The sequence below is a fragment of the Scaptodrosophila lebanonensis genome, unplaced genomic scaffold (assembly GCF_003285725.1).
Source record: "Scaptodrosophila lebanonensis strain 11010-0011.00,11010-0021.00 unplaced genomic scaffold, SlebRS2 tig00000059-arrow-arrow-pilon, whole genome shotgun sequence".
Classification (NCBI taxonomy): Eukaryota; Metazoa; Arthropoda; class Insecta; order Diptera; family Drosophilidae; genus Scaptodrosophila; species Scaptodrosophila lebanonensis.
In genome coordinates, this window is record NW_022060552.1 from 210,448 (window position 1) to 220,284 (window position 9,837).

A 9,837-nucleotide genomic window follows, 5' to 3' on the forward strand; every position below is an offset into this window, starting at 1 on the left:
CAAAATATCAATTCTTCTAAGCATTTTGTAAACTTAAACAACGTGAATATAAAGTTGATAAGTTTGAAAATAAAAACGCAGTCTACATAGCTATTGTTGCTTCCCAACAAAACCTCAGTGATCATATTTCCCAAGGACAGCAAAATGTTGTTGGGCACTCTTTTCGAGAACCTTTGGAAATCTTCATTAATTAGTGAAAGCGCAATTAGCATACAACGTCTAACAAACACTGAATTTATTATACTCGCAGCAAGAGCAACAGCGGGAACAACAACAATGCCAACACCTCAAAAGTTGAGCGACAAAAACTTTTCAGTTTGATAAATTGAAAATTGAGTTGGCTATAGCTGTGTTTGTTGTTTTTCTTGTTTTTGTTGTAGTTGTAGTTGTTGCTGTTGCCGGTTCCACGGCGGCACGGTAGCTGTTCCCAGCGTAGCACTTGAAACTGTCACTCGTTCGTTAGTTTGCTTTGGCACTTGGCCTGATGATCGTCTGCCACACTTCAAAGTTCGCGTCTTGCATCAACGTGGGCGCTGAAAACTTTTTGAGTAATGAAAACGCGCAAAACTTGAGTGGGCGGGCGGGCAGCGGCCGAGCCTTCTTCTCAATAGTCGATGATGGGCAGGGAGGTGTGTGCGTTGCATTCAAATTAAATTGGGATTCCATGAATATTGATTGATTGGTTTTACCTTGAAGACAAATTAGAGCACACACAACCGAGTTGGAACGAATTGTGTCAAGTTGTCTGCAATGTGGTGGGCAGAGGCGTTGAGTGGCAGTGTGCAGAGCACAACAACAACAATAATTGATGTGCAGTTAACTGACATGGATATAGGAAGCAGGGCCATTTGTATTTTCATATGTGTGTGTGTATATTAGTGTGTGTGTGTGCCACATCAACAACACGCAGTCATACGTCATATAAAACTAATTAATTGTCGTCATTAAGACAAGTCTGGTTAGCAGCCAAGTTTAACAAATGATTGCATTTAACTATTTAAAGCTCGAAAGTGTAAAAAGAAAGCTCCGTTTGTGTAAATTCTAAATGCTCGAGATTTTCGTACCTATTGTTCTCTCGACTGCTGCTACATTATTTAATTTTAATTTAATTTAATTTTACTTTGAATTAAAGAACGAAATCACATACGTACTCACATATATATTTGCTCGACCCTACCTTGTTTTGACATTAAGAAAACCCATAATGTTATGGGTCATAAAATTATAAAATATAAAATTAATATTAATATATATATATATATATATATATATGTATATATATATATATATAATATTGCCTTCAAAATTGCTTATTTTATATGAAATCCCTAACACTTGGCCGGCTCTTCACCTTTTTAATGCAAACCTGTAGTTATCTTTTCGTGCTCAAAAGAATTCTGAACAAACTGAGAAAAGAAAGATAGCTGTAATATGATAAGTTATTTGAGATTATTTACATTCTGAAAGAATATACTCTTTCAGGTACTTTTTTTTTAGAAATTTGGAAGAGCCTTAGCAGCAACATTTGCTGGATCTTATCTGTTTTCATATATTTTCCATGAGATTATTGTATTTATTTTGTGAAAGTGCCAGTAACGATTTCTTCTTTTTGCGCTTTATACGCAAACTTAAAGCATGCATGCAACTACAATCGATGTATGGGAAGCTTTTAAAGCATTATGCAATAAGAGAAGGGCCATGCACAATGCAAACTGCAAACCGGAAATGAGTAAACAAGCGTCAAATAGTAAAGAACACAATACAACTTTCGGTAGCAGAGAGGACGCCCACAGCTTGCCCCGTTCCCGGGCAGCACGAAAATATAAATAAATGAAACATTAAACAAAACTGTAGTCGGGAATACCAAGCAGAAGCACAAGCACAAGCAGAAACAGTAGTTAAAGAAGTAGGAGAAGTAGAAGTAGAAGATGAAGCGAGCGACGACTATGGCGCGTGCATAAGGACGCACTGAGTTGGCGAAAAATGAGCGCGAACGCTGAAGACAACAACCGGATATCCGGCAACTTTATAAGCAGTAGCGCCACAAAGGACAACAGTCGCCGCCGACACCAACAACAACAACAACAACAACAGAGACAACGACAACGATGACAACAACGAGTAAGAACGAAATGAACGAGGACACCAACGACAACGTAGTTTATTTTAACTTTTGATTTCCTCGCATTTTTTTGCCCTTTTCTGTCCCACTGTCTTGTTTTTTGTTGCAACTGTTGTCTTCTTGCTGTTGTTGTTATTATTGTTGTTATTGTTGTTGCACTCGCATTTGAAATGCAACGTTTCGAGTGCAGCAAAAAAGTTGTGCCCGAGCATTGAGCAGCTCCAAGATGACGACAAGTGCAGCAAACGCATTAAAAATGTATTAAACCTGCAACTGGGCGTTGCAACGAGTCCTCGTATTGTCCTTGTTGCTGCTCTCTGGATTCGGGAGTCGGGTTGAGCAACGGCAAGGTGCCGCTATTTGCAAAGGAAGTCACGACTTCAGCTTGAAGAGCACACGCACATTCCTACAGACATACCTACAGACATACCTACAGACACACGTCTTCACGGTAAGTTTCGCAAAATATATATTCATTTTTCCATAATACTATTAAATTAAACATTATATTCAGTTGAAATTCAAATGCTTTTATTTAACTAAATAAGTTAAGCAACATGCACGTAATAATATAAGCAATATACTCACAAAATTAATGCCAAATGGTTTTACTTTACCTGAAATTGTATCTACCATTAAATGACCGTAGTTTTCCCTTTCATACATACATATGTATATGAGTATTTTAATATGTATACATTCTTCATATTAACATATCGACTGTAAGAAAAACTTCTAAATGGTTAAAAAACAACTCGAAAGCCTTTGCCGTTGCAATTCTGTGGCTCAAACAAGTGTTCAAAACTGATCCGAAACTAATGGAAAATACACATAAAGATACAAAAAATAGACAACAATTTCTCAAAGTGAAAAATTGCTTAAAATAAAGCTTCGAAATTTCTGCATTATATACATTTTTGTTCTGGAGCGCTTAAAAGATGTAGTTTTTTTGTTGAAGTATCTAACATTTTCTAGCTCTTCACTAAAGCTTGAGCTTGAGCAGCACATGGTTCTTCAAAGTTGTGCAATATTTTTCAGATATATGTCGAAGGAGCTACAGAAGTATTAGGACGCTTATGGATGGAGAGTTTCTGGACAAATGCTTTCGAATATAAGACCAAATTTGTGAGACATATTAAACTGAAATGCAATCAATGAAAAGAAAAGTCTTTAAAGTCAGGCAAGTCTAACTCTAGTTTTTGTGGCTTATTTGAGGACGAACTAAGCATTTGATGTATGAAAAATGATCACTTGCACTTGAAATTTAAATCAAAACCACATATATTTCACTATAGCTGTCAAGCTGACAAAGGAAATACAAATATTTACATGAATATTGCCAGACAACTTTACAAAATGATACATCCAGTTCACCCGAAAGTAATTTTTTCGCCATACCGCGCTTACTATCCCGGACACAACAGCTTAAATAAACCAGCCTCCGATCCGTATAGTGTGTACGATTTTAGTGAAGACTTTCACGAGTACCCGGAGGAAGAAGACCAATGCGTGACTCAAGTAGCGCGCCCTTTGTCACGGTAAGAAAAACAAAAAGAACAAAGTCTTTTTTTGTTGACATTTTTAAGCTCAAGACATTCTTTAATTTCGTGTTGAATCGTTCAATGTCCACTATCTTCAGCATTGAACTCTTGATTCTGGACTATAAGCAATTCAAGGCGGCACGAACTATTCAACGATATGTTCGAGGATTCCTGGTGCGTCAACTTATTTTGCGACGCGAATGGGCTGCGATCACAATACAGAAATGGTGGCGTCGGTTCGCCAAGCAGCGATATTTCTTCGAATTGTGCCAGACTATATTGCAAGAGAGATTGCTGCGACATTATAATGAGAATGCCATTAAGATTCAGGCGCTATTTAGAGGTTGGTGGGTACGGAAACATGTCACCGACATGAACCTCCTGAAGAGAGTGCAGACAAACAGTTTAGAGGATCTTCTGCTATGCCTATGCTTTAAGATGCACACGATTAATCGGGAAGGGAAATTGCCAGGCGTATATAGCCTGAGAAATTCAAAGTAAGTATTCCATGGTTTTCAAAGTTTTCCATGGTAGTTTTATTTGAAAGTTTTAGACTGTTGGAAGAAAGATTAAAGTATAAAAAAACACGTTTTGAAATTATGAGAAAATATATGAAATATTTAGTATATAAGAACTTTATTTCCCAAAGATAAAAAGCTATGTGGAAAGAATGCAGATGAAAAAAATGTAAAATAAGGGGGATATATTTAGTATATAAGAACTTTGAAAAAGGTTGCCTAAGAGAAACAGCTATGTGGAAAGAATGCAGATCAACAAATTTTAAAATAAAATATATATGATAGACACTTGTCAATTATTTATTGCATTTTTATTGAAAGCTGTTTGTTTTACACACCATTTGAAATACATTTTTTGTCTACTTTAAAGGTGCCTGGAGGAAGTGGAGCAATTCATAACCACGATGTCGTATCGTTTTTATAACAACAATGTGAGAACTCATGGTCAGGAACGGCTGGCACGTTTGAATACGATGCGTATTAAGTTCATGAAGGCGACTCAGTACACCACGGTGCCCTACCCAGGTCATAATATATTTGGACTATGCCAGCAGCAGGACGACGATGAAATGGCGTGCACTCAGAAAGAAGGGGATCCGCGCCTAGCCGATGTCAATCGAATATTCACCAATGGTCGTCGGCCTATTGTGCACACAAATATTCTGAAAAAACGCGGAACTTGTAAGTGACTAATGCTTCTCTAGTCGTTTGCTAATTAAATAATTTAATTACAGTTGAAAGGGAGTTGTTCATGACGATGCGCAGGCAAAATAGGAAGCAGTTTTGCAAACATGTCATAAATAGTATGCGGAAATGGCGATTGGAAAATGGTGAGAAGCTGATTCTGCCGAAGAACATATTTGACGATCCTAACAAGCTGGAGGAGTTTCTCATAAACGTTGCAGAAGAAGTGAGGGAAAATGAAGTCAGTTGTTATTGCCAGCTGGATTGAAGCTGCTGTTTTCTTAAATTAGCACTTTATTAATTGGTATATTTTTTTATATAAAACACAAAAATATGGTGAAGTCAACTAATTGAAACTTTGTTAATACAAATACGACAATTATAGTAGGTTTCCAAAATAAGTGAATAACAAAATATAATAAAATGCTCAGTAACCCCAAAATATACAGATTTTAATATTAGCTTAAGAATTTTTAAGGTTGTTTTACAGCAGGAATTTTTATCTTAATGCCCAGCTGAAGGTAACAAACATTGTCAATCAATTAGATTTAAACAAAAAAATTGGCTTTTTGCCATTATTCCGTTTAGACTGCTTCTTCCTTTTTTAAGATATACCAACGCATGTTGCAAATAAAGTAGGGCGGAGGTTAAATAAATTAAATAAAACAAAATATATAAAAAACTCTTAAATTCGTATTAATTGCGGCATGCGGGAAAGAAAGATCGCAATCATTCATTATTATGACGGACTATTTCGCCTTAAAAAAAAGCTGAGTTGGATTTCTTGAAGTGCTTCTGTTAATCATTTACATAAATTATTATTTTAATCAAAATTGCAATTTTTGGTCGCCTTAAGTATGTGCCAAGGTGAAGTTTTTCAAAATAATCAATAAAATTACGATTTAAATAGAATAAGCAGAATACAGTTTGCGCTAAAGAAAGCTCTTCAGTTATATTTAAGTCCTATTATTATTGTTAATAATTGTTGATGCATAAATGTTGTACATTTACAAGTAAATACTTTTTCCAATCAATTTTCGTATGGCTCTGATATTTGCTGAAGCTGTGCAGCTTAGAAAAATGCTAAGCCCGAACATAATCAATTTCTCACGAATTTCGGTGGCTGGCCTAGAGTTCGGGATGGTCAAACAATAGCAGCACATGCACGCTCACATAAATAAGTTCAATATTGGCAACAAATTAAATTTAATGATGTTTGTTGCTTCGAGCAACATAAAGTAGCCCAGCCAAGTCAAGCAAGCCAAGCCCAGTCAAGGCAAGAAAGTACAAATTGCTAGCGATGGTAAATATTTGCTAACTGACGCTAATGAACTTGAGCATACAAGCACAGACGACTGGCGGAATAGAGGGGGAGGGGAGGATGGTCCAGGAGCATATTCCCGAAAGCTCCCCCTGCTCGTTGTCGCCAACAAGGCTGCCTTGATTAAAGAGTTTGCAGCGAGTTTTCTTTCGTACGCTCACAGATTTTTCTATGAAATTTTTCCAACTGGGGGCGAAACGAACGAAAGTCGGTTCACATACATATATACTCGTATATAGTGCACAGCAGAGCGAACATGTTTACCCAAAAAATTGTTCCTATTGATTGTGCGAGTGAGTAGTGTTTGTATCTGTGTATGTGTGTGTGCGTGCGTGTTTGTTAGTTTGTTTGTCTGTATGTCTTTGGATATTTACACACACATATGTATGTATATACAAGTATGTATGTCTGTTTCCGCACTGTGGACGCGTGTGTGTGTGCTTCATTGTAAAGTCAACAACTCTTTGTGTAGACAGTTGATTTTTTCCATGCTAGTTGTTTGTTGAATGGGTAACGTGTGGGCCACAAGCAGATATTGAAAGCACATTGAAATCTGTTGCCTTGATTAGATCAGTTGCGAAGAGGAAAAGCGCCTATGGGGACTCAATGAATGCAACAAATGATTAATTTTAGGTGTTTTTAATTCAAAACGTAAAGGAAATCATTGATGAATCCAATTCTGGAAGTTATAATCAGCACTAGCTTTAGTTTGTTGTGGCTTTCAATTTCTTTTTCTGCAAATTGTTTTTATTATTTTGTAATTAAATTTTGTCTTACAAAATTGTGCATTCATTGGTTTCTCCTTTAAGTGCGTAAATCAATGCTTCCAATGAATGCAAAAAATGATTGTTTTAGGTAATTTTAATTCAAAAGGGAAAATCTAATCAGCACTCGTGTTAGCTTGTTGTGGCTTTCAAATTTTATTTTCTGCAGATTGCTTTATTATTGTGTGATTTAATTATTTCTTACATAACTTTTAATCCACTCTTTGCACTTTCTTCAAAATATCCTCTTTTTTCTAATGCAATTAATACTTTACATTATTATAATTTATAATAATTGGGTGTACGTTAGATTTTTACACTGAAAAACTATGCGTATTTCTAAAACAAATGGCATAACAACAATAGCAGCGATAGGTTTTCAAAGTACAATGAGTTCGAGTTAGAATATTACAGAAGTTGGATGCTAAATAGAAATGATATTAGAATTTATTAAACACAATTCTCATTTTTGATTTCTCTCGACAAATAAGTCGACCTTGTGGCCTGCCTTAAGGTAAACACATACTTTTCAAGCTCATTAAATTTAATATAATTTTAATTTTCTACATTTGTAGCTTAACTTCAACTCTGCACTGATGCGAGCACACACAATGACAAATGACAAAACATGTTAATTAAAGTCAAAGCCAAGTAGGTCAAAGCGGCTTATGGCAGATGCTAAAAAAAGGAGAGAGGGTGAGAGAACGAAACGAAAAGGAAATACAAGCTGGCGCTAAAAATAAATCCCAGTCACACAAAAATAAGGCAACAAAATTAACCCAAATATGCAAATAAATTACACTAACGTTGAAAAACAAGTCAAGCCGAGCTGCACATTAACTTCCGCAGCTCATTAAGTCGCTGTCAGAGAATGGCGCTCACTTGGGGCGCAAAGAGGGAACAGCTAGCGGAAAATATATAAAAATTTATGCGACGCCAACTGGACGCAAAAAAAAAACCAAATAGGAAAGAAAAAAAAATCGGTGACCCCGCAGACTCATTTTGGCAAAAGTTCTGTAACATTTGCCATGCGGAGACACTGTGCGAAAACAAAAATAAAACATTCGCCGCTTGTAAATTATGAGGTCGGTGTGAGCGAAATATATACGAAAATTAGCAAAATAAAAAAAAAAAACAATAACAACAACACCAATACAGTTGAGGGCATGGGCGAAAGCATTAAAAAATTGTTGTTGTTGATGTTGTGGTCCTGTCTGGCCAAAGGACCCAAAAAGGCTAAATGAAAATGTTGGCACAACAATAACACAATTTTTAAAGTATGTTAACGCCTCGGCCGAAGTTAAATTTGGGTCTGACGCCTTGAGTTGTGGGGAGCATATACTACAGGGTTTTCAAAATACTGCTGGTTCTTAACCCCCCCCCCCCCCCAACATGGTTGAAGGTCAAGTTTAGCGGCAGTTTGCAAAAGTTTCGCACGACTAATTAGTGGGCGTTTAGCGGGCATTGCCATTTAATGAAATTTTAATACGAATTTAATTGAAAGGCGCCATAACTTGTGGCTCCTGCGGTAAACATTGAAAAAATTGCCTGAAAACAGAGTGTGGACAAAAAATTGGCCTAATTATTGGCAGTGTTTAATTAAACCAACGCGAGCGCGTACATATTAGGCGAATTATTTAAAAACAAGACAAAAGGCGGCAAAGCAGCACACTTTGAAGAATGCAAAGGTTTCTTCTGATGCCCAATTTTCGTTTAAAATTGCTTTATTTCAGTTAATTATTGCCTTGGAGTTCACGACTGCTTTTTTAGCTTCAGGAATAATACTTTTGTCTTTTTGCCATTAAAGGAATGCTACAAAGTGCACCTAAAATGTGATGAAAGAGAATGTGAAGGCATAAAAAAAATTACTTATATATCATCTCCCACCTCATAACTTATATCACACTGCCTTTAGGTAACAGTCTTAAAATTGAAATACTTTCTATCTTAAATAATGCTGATTTGTCAAAAAAAAACCTAATCTTCTATATAAGTATGTATTGCTACTATTGTTTATTTATTTACGCCGTTCAAAATTGCACAATTAAAGTCCAGCTTCTCAATTATTCATTATTTAATGTATGTGTCATCCGTTTTAATTAATATCACAAAGGATAAGTAATTCATCCATGTTTTTTCATAATTATAAAGATTCTGCTTACACTATTTAATACTTCTTTATATGTTTTCCTTATAGTTTTTACACAATGTTCTCAATATTATTGTTATTTAAATACTATGTAAGTTCTTTACATGTCCTAATAATGAATAAATAAAGCTTAGTCTGCAGATGAGTTCAGAATATAATTTTGCTAAATACTGTAGCATTTGACTTCTAACCAAAAAGGAGCTCATCTTACCCATAAATATTGTTTTCTCAATCGCTTGCAAAGCCTAAAAATTTTCATTTTCATTTAACACAGCTCATTAATTTGCGCCATAAATATTTATTGTCTTCATCCTCCAAGCAATTCAACGTTGAATGAGCAAACTAGTCTTATTAGTGTCAATGTTATTAGGCAATAGCAATGAAAACTTACTCAGAGTACTTAGATTTAATGCAGCTCAGCTCTCCTAGCACGTCGCATAAATGTGCATTATAATTGTTTGCAAATTGCGGCAAAATCGTTTTAATTCACTTGCACAACTCACAGATTCCCGTTAGTCAACACCAAACTCAACTAATTAGCCACAAAACAAATTGTTCAGCGGACGCAAATTTTAGCGCAACGAGCGAATGCCTTCTGGCCACTGCAGCGTGCTGAGCGTAAAAACAATGCCAAGCATAACAACAAAAACAACATCAACAGCAACAGCAACGAGAAGAAATTTAATTTAATTTCATTTCAACTTGTCTGCGCTCTTCCTCTTTTGTTTTCATTTACGT

General features: G+C 35.9%; 2 protein-coding genes across 2 annotated transcripts in view; one reads left to right on the forward strand and one right to left on the reverse strand.

Annotated features, from left to right (window-relative positions):
- The window catches only part of LOC115624494, a 96,436-nt gene extending 86,849 nt beyond the window's left edge, over window positions 1-9,587 (reverse strand). The window contains exon 1 of the mRNA XM_030519197.1: window positions 9,491-9,587. The gene's annotated coding sequence lies outside the window, so the exon portion shown is untranslated. The remainder of the gene's footprint in view (window positions 1-9,490) is intronic.
- Window positions 3,479-5,199, forward strand: LOC115624488. The gene is made up of 4 exons (XM_030519191.1): window positions 3,479-3,660; window positions 3,762-4,160; window positions 4,552-4,862; window positions 4,916-5,199. The coding sequence occupies exons 1-4, from the start codon at window positions 3,479-3,481 to the stop codon at window positions 5,131-5,133; spliced, it is 1,110 nt and encodes a 369-aa protein (XP_030375051.1). The 3' UTR covers window positions 5,134-5,199.
- Window positions 9,588-9,837: the final 250 nt, after the last annotated feature.

What these genes read in the sequence shown, in the direction of transcription:
- LOC115624488 (XM_030519191.1), top strand. Translation starts at nt 3,479, where the DNA reads ATGATACATCCAGTTCACCCGAAAGTAATTTTTTCGCCATACCGCGCT. An exon ending in TATAGCCTGAGAAATTCAAA is followed by an intron (nt 4,161 to 4,551) that starts GTAAGTATTCCA and finishes TCTACTTTAAAG; the next exon opens with GTGCCTGGAGGAAGTGGAGC. An exon ending in TCTGAAAAAACGCGGAACTT is followed by an intron (nt 4,863 to 4,915) that starts GTAAGTGACTAA and finishes ATTTAATTACAG; the next exon opens with TTGAAAGGGAGTTGTTCATG.